The 18,159-nt window shown below is 37.8% G+C and overlaps 1 protein-coding gene across 1 annotated transcript; it reads right to left on the bottom strand.

Moving 5' to 3' along the window:
- Positions 1 to 4,368: 4,368 nt before the first annotated feature.
- Positions 4,369 to 18,074, bottom strand: LOC109097004 (macrophage-stimulating protein receptor-like). Its single transcript, XM_042766664.1, has 21 exons — positions 17,824 to 18,074; positions 15,321 to 16,613; positions 12,694 to 12,870; positions 12,495 to 12,617; positions 12,145 to 12,315; positions 11,615 to 11,775; positions 11,236 to 11,381; positions 10,989 to 11,124; positions 10,422 to 10,601; positions 10,220 to 10,319; positions 9,338 to 9,556; positions 9,077 to 9,223; positions 8,801 to 8,954; positions 8,577 to 8,669; positions 8,256 to 8,468; positions 7,535 to 7,615; positions 6,925 to 7,106; positions 6,574 to 6,683; positions 5,775 to 5,940; positions 5,549 to 5,685; positions 4,369 to 4,804 (listed from the first exon to the last, which is right to left on the bottom strand). The coding sequence occupies exons 2-21, from the start codon at positions 16,578 to 16,580 to the stop codon at positions 4,573 to 4,575; spliced, it is 4,188 nt and encodes a 1,395-aa protein (XP_042622598.1). The 5' UTR covers positions 16,581 to 16,613; positions 17,824 to 18,074; the 3' UTR covers positions 4,369 to 4,572.
- Between the last annotated feature and the right edge of the window lie 85 nt (positions 18,075 to 18,159).

Here is an 18,159-nt window from a genome sequence, read left to right as displayed (position 1 = left end):
CCAGCAAACAAGATTGGTTTTATGGAACAAATTGTTTTCAAATGCTGCTGAATCAATCCAAATTCAACCTGTTTTTGCACAGTCATTGTTGCCTATTGTATCACTCATCGCACACTTTGAAAACTTTCACATTTTGGGAAAATATAAATAAAAAATATCCCACCAGAAGCAAGTCATTACCTCTGACATAATGTGACCAGGTTAAAGTACTGTCTTATCAACTGACACTTTACTACCAATTCTAGAATATAAATATATAAATAAATCTCCTATCTAAGAAAAAGAAAGTAAATTATTGATAGCTTCCATTAAACATGCAGGATGCATCTACAGGAGGGAAGTGTTTTTTTATTTGTATTTTATTGAGGAGCTGACAGAAGCTCCAGCAGAGTGTGTTTTTTCAGCCTTTACTTCTCCCAGCACCTGTAGAACTTTTATTTTGGAGTTCAGTAATGAGTGAGTCAGAGCAAAATTGCTGGAACGGTTCCCTACGGATCATAACCCAAACCTGAACGTGTTTTCAAACTCTCACACATGCCGGAACATCTTTGATTCTCTCCTTCTGCCTCTCTGTCTTTTTGAGTTTGCTCTGGAGCTGTCTTTCTCTCGAATACAACAACTTAAACCAAATTTCTCTCTCTGCTTGTTTTTGACTCACTAGCCTCATCGATCTCTCTTTCTAATACCAACAGCATGAATTTATCACGCCAGCTAATTTAATCAGAGTTGATTTCAGTCTTGTACAATTCAAATTTATCATCAGAATCAAGCATGTATCATCACACAAGCAAAGCCATGTGACATTAATGATTTAAATTATGAGCTCTGTTACAAAACCAAGTGAGCTGCCTACCTAGAAAACATTTTAAGGAGCTTACAACACTGCATAAAAAATAACACATTCTTAAAGGAATAGTTCACCCAAAAATTTAATTTAATAAATAAATAAATAAATAAATAAATAAAATGTACTCACCCTCAGGCCGTCCAGCATGTAGAGTTTGTTTATCAGAGCAGGATCTTTGTGGAGGTAAAAATGGTAAGGTTCTCTTTAATTTATGAACAAACGTTTATCCAGTAAAGCTAATAGAATGTTCATTCAGAGTTATCTTTTCTTAAATTATGTTTGTGTTTGGTGGGGATCTCCTCACAAACTATTACTTTTATTATCTTTGTGAAGTTTTTTTTTTTTCTCATAAAAAAAAAGAGACAAGGTTCTCTTTAAGTTATTGTAACGTGGGGAGCGTGACGACAGAGTTGGATCCAAGTGCAGGCTTTATTTAAAAAAGTGGTCAAACAGGCAGGATCACACACCAGCAAACAGGTATAATCTAGGGTGAGACAAAAGAATAATCCACAAAACAGACGAAGGGCAGGCAACAAACAATCAGAAACGAGGTAAACAGTCCAAGGTCAAGAGACAAGGCTAGGCAAGAAAACAATGAACTAGGAAAAGCAACAGGCTAACAATACTCAGCAATATCTCTGTGTGTGTGCGTGTGTGCGTGCGTAAGGTTTATAGTCCTCCTAATATGTGACAGCTGTGAACTGAAGAGTTCTGATGAGTCAAGGGAAAGGATTATGGGAAACAGAGTCTGGGGTGGATGGCAAAGGTACAGGATGGAGTGCCCTCTAGTGGAGCTTGTGGCAACTCCAGCTGGCAATCGTAACAATTATGCACAAACATTTACCCAGTAACACTAATAGATCGTTCATTCAGAGTTATCAATTCTTAAATAATGTTATCAAAATGTTGCATAAATACATTATTTATACATTATTCATGTTCTTTTTAGAAACTTGTTTGCACAATGTTTGCAGAATGACACATTGTTTGCAATGTATAACATTTGTATGTCAATTTAAAAAAAGAAAAAAAAGAAACGTTACAAAACGTTCAGAAATAACATTTTCAAAACCAAATGGGAATGTTAGAAAAACGTTAAAACTTTTTTTAGGCATTTACGTGAAATATTATGTAAGGCAGCAACATTATATCAGTCATTAATGCTCTATGTCGGTCTTAAAAGGCAGCTGTCCATATAGGCAACAGACAGTAAGGCAGTGCACTGGTTTTGGAACAGAGCTGAAGCATTTGATTTGTATGTTGATATCTCAGTAAATGGCTCTGTGTCTATGTCTGTCTGTCTGTCTATCTGTCTGTCTGTCTGTCTGTGTGTGTGTGTGTGTGTGTGTGTGTGTGTGTGTGTGTGTGTGTGTGTGTGTGTGTGTGTGTGTGTGGAGAGCGCAAAGATCTAAATCTGAGCTGTAAGAACATGATGAAAGGATTCAAGGCTGCAGGTTGAGAGCAACTCACTATTCATCTCTGTTCACCTAGTAGGAAATTCTGTCTCTCTCCCTCACTCACTCACACACACACTTTTGACACTGGTGCAGATACAAGCTCTCAGTCAAAGCCTGCATCTTCTGGGAATTTACTTTTCTTTTATCTTGTAACAGAGGAAGTGAGCGAGGGACATGCGGGGGAAGAACAACGTTATGTTTGTTTCCCACTGTTTTATTTGTATTGGCTTCTGTTGTTGGAATAAGACTCCACTACCTCTGAATTTATAGTTCTTTGTGTCTTTTGTTGACTTGGATCTCTCTTTCTTTCTCTGCATGTCTCTGTTAGACAGACATTGTCGGCCAACAAGTTTTGTATTTGCACAGATATACAGTCAATTCAGTATTGCAGGTTTTATAGTCTGAATATTCATAACAGAATATAATGCATAGTGACTAGGAATCATTTACTAATACTGTAATACAGTAATATGGAAAGACATGAACACACACAAAAAAAAAAAAATGATTTTGCTTTAAAAGCAAATATTGGAATTTAAACGGCATAATTATATAAAGGAATCATTTTTTTCAAACAGTAAGAAAAGCGCATCTCATAATGTTTGCTCCATTATGAAAGGGCTTTTACTGTCCCCTAGTGTTCATCTGTAGCTCAAGCATAAAGGTACAGTTTGCATTTTTTGTAACGTTTAAAATGCGAAGACAAATATAGTATCAGGCTTGTCGATTCACATTTTACTCCAAAAATCCTGTCTAAACAAGTAGTGTACAATTGTAGCTTTTCAATAAACAGACCCATTGTCATTACGTTAGAACAAAAACTGCTTTTAATATAATTTTAATTTTCAAAGTCCACCAAATACTAAGAAATACAGAAATTCCTTACATATGAAAATTACATACCCATGAGAATAAATAATTTCAGTTATTGCAGCTAAATATTCATTGAGATTGATTTTGCAATTAATAACGTTCCGTTAATGCAATCATGTAATATTCAGTAGTCATGACAAGCTACATTAGCATATTGCTGGTGTTACTACCCAAGATAATTCAAGTGCACGCTAAACTGGCACCTTTGGCAAAATTAGATTTTATGTAGGAATGTGCGTCACAGATGTCAAATTCTCACTCATTTCTACAGGCTCTATAACTGCAGCACAGTGATATATTCAACTCAACACCTTTGAACGCTGACGCAGCCCAAACATTGTGCACTGAATCCCTTTTCTGTACAAGCTCTGATACAATCACAAAACAAATACCAAGTAAAGGCACACTAATTACAGATGTCTTCAAAATAATGTGGTGCAGACCAGGATTTTCTGTATTTGATTGTAATAAGAAAATACAGAAAAACAGTCACATAAAAAAGTAATTGTTTCATAAATAAAATATACATCCTCTACAACTAAAATAAGATATTCTAATGAGGGCAGTGCTTGAGTGTGAAACCTAAATGTGTGTTAACACTTTCAGTGCTCTCACTGTTGACTTGATCTCAAAATTATGCACACGTATCCCACAAAAGTGAACATTTCATTAACAATAGAGTTTAATGCTTTGTGTTGGAAAATACTGCACATACAGTACAAGGCTAGAAGTATAATAACTAAAAGTATAGCCATGAGGTGTTAGACAGTATTGACGCAATGGCAAGTGTTGTGTCTGTTATATGCAATATATAACATGTCATATAAACTACATATGAACATAACTCTGAAGATTTCCAATATTTATGTGCCATTCTGGCGCATAATGGGCATGGACTTTGGAACGGAATACTAGTTGAAAATTGACTTACCCTTAAGCTATCCAAGATGTTTGTTTCTTCATCAGAAAAGATTTGGAGAAATTAAGCATTACTTCACTTGCTCACCAATGGATCCTCTGCAGTGAATGGGTGCCGTCAGAATGAGAGTCCAATCAGCTGATAAAAACATCACAATAATCCACAAGTAATCCACATGACTACAATCCATCAATTAATGTCTTGTGAAGTGAAAAGCTGCGTGTTTGTAATAAACAAATCCACCATTAAAGTGTTTGTGATTATTGTGATGTTTTTATCATCTGTTTTGTCTCATCTAAAACATCTGATAAAATAAACTCATCTACACCTTGGATGGATTTCAGCAAATTTTCATCTTTGGGTGAATGGTTCCTTTAAAATAGTTCTGTTAAAATAGCGTTCTAGCATGCTATTTCAAACCTAGACACTGTTGTGTCAGCAAGGCCTAAAACGCAAGTATCGAACCAGTTGACCAATCAGCTAGAGACTGAGCCTGCATCATCGGCATCTGATGAATCATATTCATCGGCAGAGTCTGTTAGGGCAGGGTAAGGGCGGGGCTGGTCCAGATTGACGTATGTGACCTTCAGACTGATGTAGTGCTCTCCCTCCAGGCTAGACAGAATACTCATCACAGCGGACACTAGTGTGGAGAAGGTTGGTCTCCTCTCAGGGTCGGGGTCCCAACACTGTAACATAATGGTGAATCTGCAGATACAGAGGTGATGGTCAGTCATCTCTCAGTTGGGAAAAGTCAAATCAGGCATCAGCCAGACATATGAACTTCATTTTATCAAAATAGGGATTATGCAGATACAGAGGTGATGGTCAGTCATCTCTTTTACACTGTCTTTTACTGTATTCTACTGTTTCCAAATCTTTACAAAGAAGTGATGTGGAGGTATCATGATATGTGTTCAAAACAACAACAACAAGAAACTGTGATATCACGATACCATGGCATGTATATTTTTCATAGCAACAACTCTGGCTAAAAGCTAAAGGTTTGGTTAGTGATTGCTAGAAGTTTCTCAAGGTTTACAAAGTTTTGCAGTGTTAATTGTTGTATTCTGGTCAGAGTGAAATATTTAAAAAACAACATAGTGTTCAGTGTCACTTGGGGAACACTGAACACTATGTTGTTTTTTAAATATTTCCCTCTGTCTGGAAGTGACTGATTAACCTTTTCGGTTGACCTTTTCCACTGCTCTGAATACTGAGTAAGCTTTAAACCCTCTGAACCTCAAATGGTGGAAAAACACTAAACTGACTGACAGCTACTTAAAACCATTGCGTTGTGGAACAATTTCCAAAAACAAATGAAAGAGAAACCTACTAGAGAACAGAACTGGCTTCAGTAAACCAACCAAACTTTCTACTTTTGCTCCACATTTTGATTTACTGAGAAGAGTAATAGGAATATAAATATTGCAGTAAAATGGAAAATCTTACAACGGATCTGGACAATATTGTGGCTGAGGCAGCCGTCGGCCCTTCAGGAGGTAATGTGTGACATCATATGGGTCAACTTCAGGGTACGGACTTGCTCCTCGTGTGAGCATCTCCCACATTAGAACCCCAAAAGACCACTGCAGTTAAAGAAAGAATAACAATGTTAAGAAGAACATATGACGACACCTTAATGTAATCCAGTGGTTAAAGTAACCATGTTTCTCACCACATCTGACTTGGTCGTGAACTTCTGCGTCTGCAGGCTCTCAATGGCCATCCATTTAACGGGTAATTTGGCTTTCCTGTGGTCCTGGACGCTGTAGTACTCCTTCTCCAGCACATCTCTGGCCATTCCAAAGTCTGCCACCTTTACAGTGTAGGATTCATCAAGCCTGAGAGAACATTGGTTCAGTCAGTACCAAATTCACAGTTGTCTGTTGCGCTTCAGTGTGCATTGGTTCAGTCAGTCATAAAGCAGCAGCATCATACCATTAGCTAACATCTTGAGATGAATATATAAAATGACAGAAACCAGCAGTTAAGATGGGATCTGATGTTAGGGATTTGGGTATGTTTGAGTGAGCTCTGGTGTCATTTATTTATAGCACTTTTTTTTTTACAACAGATTGCTTTAAATTAAGCAGCTTTATAGTATTAAACATGAAAAACAGTGTCAGTGTAGCTTTCGATTAGAAACTTTGATTTCTACTATTAAGCAGGTCTCCAGCGTATTCACATTTTACTCGCATCTGACCTTGATGGATAATACAGAATAAAAAAACAGTGGATTTCCACGTCAAAGAAGGCCGGCTTCAGGAATGTAAGTGTCATGGACCAATGGTAGTTCGAAGGAGTTTACCAGCTGAACTTTTCCAGAAAGTTTGCTTTGGCAAGCTGTTTGAAACTCCTGAAACTAACTCCAAACAAACTTCATTTGCTCTTATTTTGTATGAAATTATGTCACTCCAGTCCACTTGAAGTATTTCAGGGCCTTAATGCAAAATCTTTGTTCATGCAAAACTCACATGCAATTGCGTGCTGCCAGATCCCGGTGTACAAATTTCTTTTGTGCCAGATATTCCATTCCTTTAGCAACTTGGAGCCCGAAGCCAATCAAATCCTTAACTGTTGGATTCTAGGGTAAGACAACAAATCTACATAAGATTTATATGTAACAGGCACATGTTGAGTTTGTGTGATTTTTGGAAACATCACTACTGGAGCATCTGCAAAGGTCATGAGGTTGATGCTGAGCTGTGCGGGAGGTCATGTTGTGAAATCCATCAACAAATACAAACCTATTGTGCAAGGCAAAGGTAAAAGGGAAAATATGTAACATATCTGATGTGTTAAGAGTTTACGTTCTAGCAACTGACCCTCTTCTCACAGCGAATGAAGTGACGCAAGTCTCCGTGTTTCATGTAAGGTAAGACCACCAAGGGAAGTCCCTCTTCAGGAAGCAGGATACCCAGCAGAGAGAGAACATTACTGTGATGAAATCCCTTCATCAGAATGCCCTCTTTCAGAAACTGCTCCACCTCATCCACATCAGTTATTCCTACCAGAGAGAATGTGAGAAAATACAGTTGCAAGTACACATTTAAATTAAGCCATAAAATAATGATCTCTAAATGTACATTTAGAGATCAGTCTTCAAAAAAAAAAAAAAAAAAACCTTAAAATGTTTGACTGCTACATTTATGCTTTTGGCAGACACTTTATCCAAAGGAACTTATATTGCATTCAAGGTACAGTACACATTTAATTTATGCATTCCCTGGGAATTGAACCCATGACCTATTGTTGCTAAAACCACAATCAAGCAACCAGAACACTACTTCCTCTATAGCTAAAAGCCACCCAAATTTAAAGACAGCTCATTTTGAGAAACTGATGTTTTTTTTATCAGGCAGGTTTTTCCCTGAGAGTATAGTTCATTTCTTCATGAGTGTCTTTATGAGCTCTTTACATTGAGGAGTTTCTTACTGTTAAGAGATTTCACAGCACAATGGATTTCTCTGTTGTTGTGGTCAGTGAGGTAACCATGGTAAACTGTCCCAAAATGTCCTACAAAAAAAAAAAATTGTATTTATTAATAGTGGCAATAAACTTTGTTCAAAATATGACCTTGCTCTCTTTTCTTGTTATTGCTTTTTTTGAGAAATGAAGCAATATCGTGTTCTAAAACCTAGAATCTGTGGTTAGTAAGACTTTTTAAAAGAAAGTATACTGCAAAGACTTTTATAAAAAGAAATTTATAAGGTTATAAAAGATTTTTATTTAAAAAAAAATGCTGTTATTTTGAACTTACTTTCAGAGATTTCTGAAGAAAAAAGTGTCATGGTTAACACAAAAAAATATTAAGTAGCATTTTTAACATTGATAATAATAAGAAATGTTTCTTGAGCACCAAATCAGCATATTAGATTGATTTCTGAAGGATCATGTGACACTGAAGACTGGAGTAATGATGCTAAAAATTAAGCTTTGAATCACAGGAATAAATTATATTTTAAAATATATTCAAATAGAAAAACTGTAATTGTAAAAATATTTGTACAACATAACTGTTTTTACTGTATTTTTAATCAAATAAATAGAGCATTGGTGAGATGAGACTTTAAAAATCTTAAAGACATCTAAACTTTTGTATGGTAGTGTACTGAACTTATTTGCAGCACACAGCATATTTTATTTTTAAACACACCTTTTCCTATGATCTGGTGGTGGTGAACTTTGAGCATGGAGGCTGGGATCAGCACATCCTTGACCTCCTCCAGCAGCTCCGGGCGGAAACTGCTGATGGAGATCTTCTCTGGGGGCATGAGAGGGGTCAGGGTTGTGTCCAGGGTACCTGTGTAGGCCAGGCCGGGGAACGCCACGGCCCCAGTAGGTGCAGTGATGGTTGTGAGGGGCAGTTCTGTAAACACCAAAGAACATAATGGAAGTGTTTCTAAAGTATCTGTAGACTTCAACTTCAAAGATTCACAAATTAAAATTTGTTACTGATGTGAAGATGTTGTCTCACCACGTCTGTAGTCTCCTAAGGGACATAAATCCACACTATTATTACGTGAACGACTATGAGAAAAGTAAGAAAGACGATTTTCTGCCAGCGAAGCTGTGGGTAAGAAACGTGTGATAAAACTGATTGTCTTTTTTTTTCATAACAGCTGTGCTTGTTAAGATATTAGATTTAGGAATTACTGCAAAAGATTTGCATTAGTGAGACGTGGCATAACTTATGCTCACCTTTTTTCTGTTTTCTCAGGTGTTTCAGTACAATAAAGGCCATAACTGCACCCGTGACCAGAGCTGCCAGTATGCCAAGCACAACACCCACCATATAGTGGTTACTGACCAAGATTACGGTGCCAACATTGTGTGTGTACCCATTAACTGTTACCTGGTACAGGAAAATACTGATGTCAGAATAAGGTTGTTTTATGCAACTAACGGCAATTTCTTTGGCTAAAGACAAGGTCATTTACTGCATTTATAGATCAACACATACTTTCAAACACTCACCTTCACAGGTAAACCCTCACTGGGAATGGTGAGATTATTAGGGATCCTGCATGTGATCTCATTATCTAAAACTTTAGCCCCACAGTCAACATCTCCAACTGTCATCATGATTGACATGCAGGAACTCACGAGGTTCAACTTTTGGTGCTGCGTCATGAGGAAAAAAGAATTTGAATCCCAGATCCAAGAAAGATAATTAAAAAAGTGGCAAAAGTGCAGTAATGCAATAATGGGATAGTAATCATGGAAGTATCTACATACATGCAAGGACACTTCATCAAACCCAGGGTAGAGTCTCAGTATGTGACCATCAGTCTCAAAAGGGATGGGTCTGCCATAGGGGTGGTAGGAGAAGTCTTGTTTCCACAGGCCGAGCACTCCATCCATGTCAAATGAGAGCTCGCCCTCTTCTGTCTCGTCTCGATGGAAGACCGGAGTGATGCACTCCATACGGGTGGGTTTGGCTTTACCTCTGCACTCCTTCAGGGAACAACAGTATAAAGCAAATGTGAAAGAAGAAAAGGTGGGAGGGGGATCGGGAAAGGTCTGCAAGCCTATATGTCTGTGCACTGCCCACAAGGCTATTAGCGCTGACTCACAAATCTATATCTGTTTGCTTTGATTGTGCAATCCACAAACACTAAGGCTGTGCTGCTAATGTATAGATTTAACGCACTTTAATCTTTAATTCATATTCACAGCTCTCGATGGAAGACTGAGACAACATTATGAAAGTCTTAAATGTTGTGAAGTTGTGGTCATTAAAAAGAGTAGATCAAATCGCTCAACACTAAATATTTAATCTTAAAAAAAATAAACGTTTTGCATGTGAAATGAGGTACAGTGCTTTGAAAACTTGCCGCACAAACTGAGATCAGACTGAAATGTCTCTTTTCTTATGTTTGGATAATGAAGGATCTGCAGAGCTGTGGGTGCTACACAGCCAGAAACTGCAAAATGTTTGACTAGTTCTACTAGTGAGTAGAAATAATATTATCTATCCTGCTACCTTCTCATTACCAACTTACAGTATGTTACAATTAACTTTTGTTTTAAAATATTAAGCAATATTTGATTCCTCATGGTATGACCACTTTAAAGAAACAAGGCAATAGATCAATAGGAGTGAAATATAGTTCATACAGTGGAAACAGGTTTCAGGTGGCTTTCTTTGGGTTTAAAGTAGATGACAGTTCTGTAGACAGAGTCCAGATTTCGGCCTTCAATGATGATTCTTGACCCACTGTAATTTAGCAAAATAAAATGTTAGACGTTCCATAACTTCTCTGAAAGGTTGTTGTCTTAACTGGCAAGAAGTAAAAAATGTATGACTTTCTGCATCTACCTGTCAAAGCTGCAATCGGGCAGCACAGCAAGAATCTCAGGTGTCTTCTTGTACCGGAACACTTTAGTGGTCACCACACGGGACTTATCTACGTAGACACGTAGCACCACGTCTTTCACCTCTGTCACAGGCTGAGACAGACATATGATGGAGGACAGGTTTCCTTTTACCACAGATACACTGTAGGTGGAACAACATTACTTTAGACCATGAACACTACATATATAATATTAAACAGCTGATAATGAACGTGGATTTGCGCAGCTTGTCAGTTAACAACGGCTCTGTGTAGTAACAGCTGCTCTATGTGAAATCATGCACCTGATGGAATTTACCGTTGATTAGAGAACCGGCTTTACTGATGAGATGCGCATTAATTATCGGTCGATATTTATTGTGCACCCCTAATAAACAGAGCTGGAAAATTAAAACGTTTAACTTTAAAGGGGTCACTTTTGAACAGTAGTGTATGTCATTTTAATATAATCACATTACTTTTTTTAATACAATTAGCAGACCCTCTTCATTTCCATTTGAAGAGCCCTGTTATATTGAATACACACACACCTTTGGATTGGACATGTTTCTCCATCAAGTGTAACTTTCCTGTTCTTCCCAGAGTCCAGATACGGGCCTGTGATGGTGATGAGTGTTCCTCCATTCACAGGTCCATAGTCAGGCTGGACTTCAGTGATGTTTGGGACTGTGTAAAAAATTTGTTTATCTACTGTTAACAAGCTTGCTAATGACGATTGTTTAAAAATCAGGTTTTAGGAGGAGGAAAATGCATGTTTTGTATGTGCAACGAATTAACTAATTACCACAAAGGTGAATCCGGGCATCTCGGCACTTCCTTCAATGGAATATCGGCCCTCCACTCGGCCCTCGTGCACTTTAGCTGTGACGTTCACTGTTTTAAAAAGTGGCTCTGTTGCCCCAGAACGGATCTTACACAACAAGCTGAGCAGACAAAATGTCCAGTTACATTCTTACTTATAAGTCTTACTGTCACTTTTGATCAGTTTAATGCATCCTTGCTGAAGTACATTTTACTACATCAAATTAAACTCAATTAAAATGAGAACTGTTGCTTTGCCATTTAGTAATTTATTTCAAGTTATTATTAATATTTTTAGTTTCAGATTTGGTTTTAGTTATCTGTAATTACCCTGCATGAAATCAGTAAGACTTACTGTGTGCTGTTGCTTTTGTGAGGCTGGACCACGCAGGCGGTTTCACCCAGCTTCACCTCATGGGTTCTGGTCGTGATAGTGGGTCGCAAAGGCGACTGAAACTCCCATCCACACAGAGTCATCTCACTCTGACCATCAGGGGGTGCTGTTTTGGGGAAAAACTACACAGAACATTTCCATATAGGTTTGCTGTATGCTTTCTCACACTGTCGGTAAATATAAATTTTACATATAAGTAGCCTACTTCAATACAAATCAATACAAATACTCACCTAATATATCGAATGATATATATAAATAAATTGATATAAATATTTATCAAATATGTCAAATACTGTCCAGAATATTAAACATCTGAAATGTTTTTTAAAGGGTTAGAAATGTATTTATAATCTAGTTTTACATCTAGTTTCTTGTTTTTAACTGTACACTACATTTCAAATGAGTCACTGATGGATAAACCTTGTTAATAAATAATAATCTCAGCTAAATTACACAACAGCTCGTTTGGTGTGTGTTTAATGTCTCACCTCTGTGATGCCGGGTGGACATGACTCATTTCTCCAGTGTGTCCTGCACTCAGAAGCCCAGGTGCACAGACCTGAGCACCAGCCACATCCCATGAACTCTGGTGCGATCAGGCACATGGCGCATGTGAGGAAGTGCCGACAACCCGGACCCCTCTGAGGCACCTGAATCATCTGCCAGTTTTGATTTTAGTCATCATTAGCCCAAAAAAAGGAATAGTCTTCTGCAATCTTAGCCACGTCCATTTGGAATACTAGCATACTTAATACAACATACTACTTAAAAAAATGTATGTGAAATCATGGTTGGTAAAACATCAGATTCATTCCTTTAATTTTTTTATGATACAAACCTTATCTCCAACCACAAACAGTAGATGGTCCGGCGAGAGAACTGCTGCGGTAGACGACACCTTCTGGTTCTCTACAAGGGAGTAATTAGCAAAAATGACGGGGCTAGATCTTCTCAGGACAAGCTGTGGCATAAAAAAGAAAAGAGGTTAATATTATAATTAATGAAACTGGCATAGCTGTCCTCTTTATGACCCATACCTGCAGTAATCTCCCATCTGATGTGCCTATATGAGCCACTGTCTTGTTCTCAATGCTGGTGACCAGCAGTGAGGTGAGCAGAACGCCTTTCATCTGTCTGTTGAAGAGGTCGACTCTGTAGTATGGCTTAGACACCAGGGTGGGCTGATCTCTGCAGGTCATATTGTGCTCCATGCTCTGATCACACATACACAATAAAATAATCAGAGTTGCACTGCTTTATTAAAGATATCTTCTTTTTTTTTTTTTTTTTTGATAGACGCTCTGATGTACAGTACGACATCAGACAAAAGACAACAACACAATCCTTGACTAACCAAATCATGGCCCTAGACTGTGAAGTGGCTGTAAACTTTCCATAAAAGGTGTGCTAGCTACTCAGAACTGACTTAGCCTGAAAATAGAGGTTTTTGGAAAACAAAGACAGTCACGATAATTCTCACAAATGCATTTCCAGTGTGGAAACACTCTATATAATTTATAATATTAATAACACATAATATATAATTTGTTAAGTATAATAAATTATACTTTTTAACAAGTGCATTCAGAATGAGTGATCTGGTGAGTGTCTCTCTTTGGAATCCCAAAAATTACACAGTCATTTTTTTACTTTTTCCACTCATTTCCCATAAACATTGACCTCAGTGGAAAACCCTATTCTTTTGACTGCACAAACACACACCCTTAGACACATAACATCTGTAAACATTTTATGGCAGCAATCATACCCTGAGATTTCCCAGAAATCGCCCACACATTACAGGGAAGTTTAGACTGTAAAAGTAGATAATGCTCATTCAAACACTAAAATTATGATCTCCTCCAGTGCAAACTTCACAGATTTTAAGACATTTAACTACATTTACGCAGCTTCTGACTCACTAGCATAGGCAAACAGAAAATGATAGATAAGAAATTAGTTATTTAATTAGAAATTAATTAGAATGCGTATTTTATAAATATGCAGTGACCGTTAAAAGAATTTAGACATGTAAGAATGAATCCGTGTCACTTCATTAGATAGCAAAATATCAAACCAAGTGGAACATGTGGGGAACTAACTTCATACTCGCCTTGACACATGCTGGTTGAAAATAATTGCAGATGACTCGGAAAAAGAGTTCATTTTGAGAAAAGATTTAGCATACTTAATACTGACACATACTAAAAGCATAGACTCAGAATTCTGTTTCTGCGTCAAAGTTTCTTTGACACCTTCGGTGGAGCCAAAAAGTGTTCCAGCTGCTGCATGCCAGAAAATGTTTCTCTAGTCCGCTTTTCCTTCAGAAAATCATTTTTCCATTAACTTTTTTAATGTTCAAATACCTTCTGGATATTCACAAAACTCAAAATCCATCTTCTAATGCTTACTGTAATGAAAGAAAACTCATCCTGTGAGTGTCTGAGATTGTTTTCTAAGAATCCTGCTGTAGTATAGAGCAGGGGAACATTAGATTTAAATGATTTAACAGATGTTAGATAGTCTCGCAGAGCTATTGCAGGCTTGAATATGAAATTCATAACAGAGATTGTGCAGTAAAAGCTGTTTCAAAAAAATAAAAAAATAAATCACACATAGAACAACAGTAAAGGCTACTTATTTTGAAATCCATTCTAAAACTCAAAATGATGGAAACACCAAAATCTTAAAATTTTGGGGTTTAATGTTGGTATGCCAAGAGGTCAGGCATGGATCACTGTTTTGCAAGTCTGAGTCAAGTTTTAAATAATTTCCAAGTCATGAGAAATGTCTCAGGTAATCAGAATCAGAACAAGCACAGCCTAAAGAAAATACTTTTAACAGTGAGTATAAAGCAATAGCAACCTCATATACACAGACTTTTATTAAGCAATTTGTATATTTTTAAGGCCTTTTAAGGGTTACAAGAACTTAGAACTCAACATAACCTCTTTCTTGGGTCATAATGGTTAAACTTTCCTAGTGTCATAATGGTTAAACTGTTTTGCAACAGTGTTATTCCCAATGATTCTACTGGACTACAATAGTTGCTCTTAATTCCTGCATAAAGACAAAATGTTTTGGTATTTCATGGAACTGTTTCAGTCTCGGTGCCTCAGTGCTAATGGATACAGAAGGTATTTTAAAAAGGTTTCTTTAATCAGACCATACAGTTTATGATTTATGAGTGTAGTGCCTTTAGTGCCACTGTTACTCTCTATAGGAGTTGAAGTAATAATAAACACAGGGACAAGAAACAAAACACAAGGCTTATGACCCACACTGTGGTCATTCAAACCATTTTACAACAAAAGAACAAAAAAGCGCCCACTAGACAGCTTGGTAAGTCTCAAAGTAAAACAATAGTGCAGGGACCAGACAGAAGAGGAAAACAATAAGGCCAATATATGGAAAGCAAGAAAAAGTTAGACATCAAAACTGTGTGGCATTTACATATTCTAATGTTTATTTGTGGTGTTTAATTGCAATTTTCTTTTGGAACAAGTCAAGGATATTTTTCTGTATTACTCAACAGTATGTCACAGAGGCTTTCGTTAACCCTTCAGTTGTTTTTAACCTAATTTGTCTGCAAATAGTTCAAACCCACACAATAGATTGTTGCAAACAAAAAACAAAGGGGTAAATAAACTGGAAATGCACTAACCTCGTGTGGGCAGCTCTCACAGGGCTGAAAATGGCAAAGGCCTCTGGAAAGCTGCTCTGGTCCCGACTTGCAACAGTCCTCCACTCCATCGTCTATTGCCGTGTTTACTGTATCCATCGGAAATGCACAAAGTGCTGAATCGTGTTCAGGTACGCCCGAGTCATCGGTTACAGCAAATACGCCATATAAGATATCATCCTCTTCTTCAGCACCAAGCTCATCGGCGAGCTCCCGTCCGGCCTTGCCAAAGTGGGCCGCTTGAACCACGTTGTAGACCACATCTTTGAAGGGTTCACTGCCATTGCTTCTCCTTCGCCTTTTGGGTTCAAAGCGGCATTCTAAAACAATTTCACGGTAGCGTCTCATTTCCCACTCGTGGCGTGGCAGACGGCCTAGTCTTGTCTGAAAGGGCGACGAGTCCAAGTCCGTTTTCTCTCGTTGGACAGACAAGAAGTAGACAAAGTCCTGGGTGTAGAAGCTGTAGATGTACTCAATACTGTACGTCTGACGTAGAGCAGGCAACACTGTCAACCCTCTGACATCGGTGTAAAAACCGTCCTCAGTCGCAACCGGTCGGCGTACGGAAATGGACATGCGACCATATTTTTGTGTCACGCTGTTGTTCACTGTTGCTGCGACAAAGAAGTACACCGTTTGGCCCTCTTCCACCATGGAGACTTTAGTTCCCAAAGGACTAGCGATGCAATCCGGGCAGAACTGTGGAGAGTTAAACTTCTTCCGGAATAAACACTTTGAAGGCCCAGGAGGCTTTCCATTTTCATGGAGTTGATGGAAATAGCAAACTCCATACTGGGAGCTTCCACACGAGTACAAGTACATCAAGAACGTGTCTAGGAGCAACACCTCATTGTCTGTGTCCTCGTGGTAGGGATCTCTTGCGATCTCACACAAATCGCATATCTCACACTCCGGACTGCCAACGGGTCCCGTACGGAGTTCCCAAAGTTTACCTAGAGTGATGTTCACCGCCTCAATAACATTCTGAGAGGCCACATAGACCTCTTGGAAAAGGGAGTTGGTAACTATGTTCTGGATGGAGTTGCGGGTCTGAAAGTAAGGCATGGGGTACGGCACTGAGAAGTCCACGGCGATGGGAGCTGTTGGGGAACAAGTGTCTAATGCAGAAGACATAAGAGCCTGTATCCAGACACATGTCACCAGACGAGTGGCCCATTGGACCATGTCCACTCCAGGGTGAAAAAATGGCTGTAGTGTGTTGCGGTTACCTCCAGCTGGCATCTATCAATGAAGACATCCTGAGAACAGGAAGGCCTGAGAGCAGAACAATCACAAAAGAAGCTTCCTTAAAAAATGGTTAATGAATAAACAGAATTGCTGTAGTCTGGCCCAACTTATTGGAGGATATTGACAAGTGGCCATACTATGATAAAATACAGGTTTCAAATTCAAAATGATGTGAAGCAATGATTAAATAAAGAATGTTTTAATGTAATTTAGGATGAAAATTGCTTTGATTTGTCATACACATTTCTGTAAACACTGAAAGAGGTTTTGCTTACTCATGTCTGTCTGTGCCTCCAGCTTTAAGTCATGTCTCAGAAAGAGAGAAAGTCATTAAAAGGTAAAAATAGATGTTTTGCACAACTCCGGGAGAGCTATTTTCAAGTGTTTTAAGCAAAATATGAAGACAAAAAAAAAGGCCTTTCGGAAAGAATGGTTGGCTTCCAACCAATGTTCAGTGTAATGTTTCTTGGTTCTCATCTGAGATAATTATTAACAGAGCTCATCATCATGTTCTACACTGAGGGCCTCTCAAATTGTCATTCTTGTCACAACTAAGACGTGATTTTCTGTGCAAAAGTTGCAAATTGACTGTTGTGCTTTTCATTCAAGAGCTTTTTTTTTAACTAACAAATGAGCTAATTACTTTTCAAAATCATGCCACAGCATTTGAACCTCTGCATTGAATGCATTCTGCAGACTACATGTATAAGAATTTGTTCATCTTTAGGGAAACAGTGGAAAGTAGTAATTATTTCTTTAAAACAGTTTACCTGACTAGGCAATTACTTTGCTATGTTATATTGTTTTAAAATATTCAGTAACTTTCTTTGTGTTTGCATTGACAAAACATAAATATCACAGTTTCCCAAAGCTTGTACAATATCTTAAATACAGGCTGCTTATTCTAAGTGATGGGAGCCCCAGTGGATGATTTATTTGTACCATGGATATTATTTTAAGGGAATGGTTCATTTTCAAATGAGGTTGTTTAGTCTTTGAAAAGAGGATTCAGCTTTTGTCTGACATGAGACATGGACTTTTAACAACCGTATCTATGGAATTAACAGAGCTGCTGCCATTTATGAATCCTGCTTATTACATTTATTAGCTTAATTATTTTGAAAAAATTACAATAAATGATCGAATATGCACAATTATGTTTTCCAAGAAAAAAATGTAATCTTGTACATATCTAATTTCATATTTTAGGACAAATAGGTAATAAGAACGCACTCACCTGTTAGTGACGGTAAACCGGTGAAGTGCAAGTCTCAGGATAGATCAATAACTGCATTTCCAATTCTGAATATGCAGACATGTAGTAGTGAAAAAAAAAACAATGAAAGAGGGAAAGAACTTTCGTTATATATTAACAAAATAGATTCAGTTTAGTTTATGCATAAAACCAGATAATACGAAACTTTAGAAACATGTGATTAAAGAGAGGTCTTAGGCGACTGCTCGTTTTGTTTGAAGCACTGAGTGAAGTTGACAGGCCCCGCCCACCCGCTTACGGGAATAATCACTACTATGGTGACACCACTGCTCGTAAATATTACTTACTCCATGCAGA

This window comes from Cyprinus carpio, chromosome A11, assembly GCF_018340385.1.
Source record: "Cyprinus carpio isolate SPL01 chromosome A11, ASM1834038v1, whole genome shotgun sequence".
Classification (NCBI taxonomy): domain Eukaryota; kingdom Metazoa; phylum Chordata; class Actinopteri; order Cypriniformes; family Cyprinidae; genus Cyprinus; species Cyprinus carpio.
This window is presented reverse-complemented; position numbering and strand designations above follow the sequence as displayed.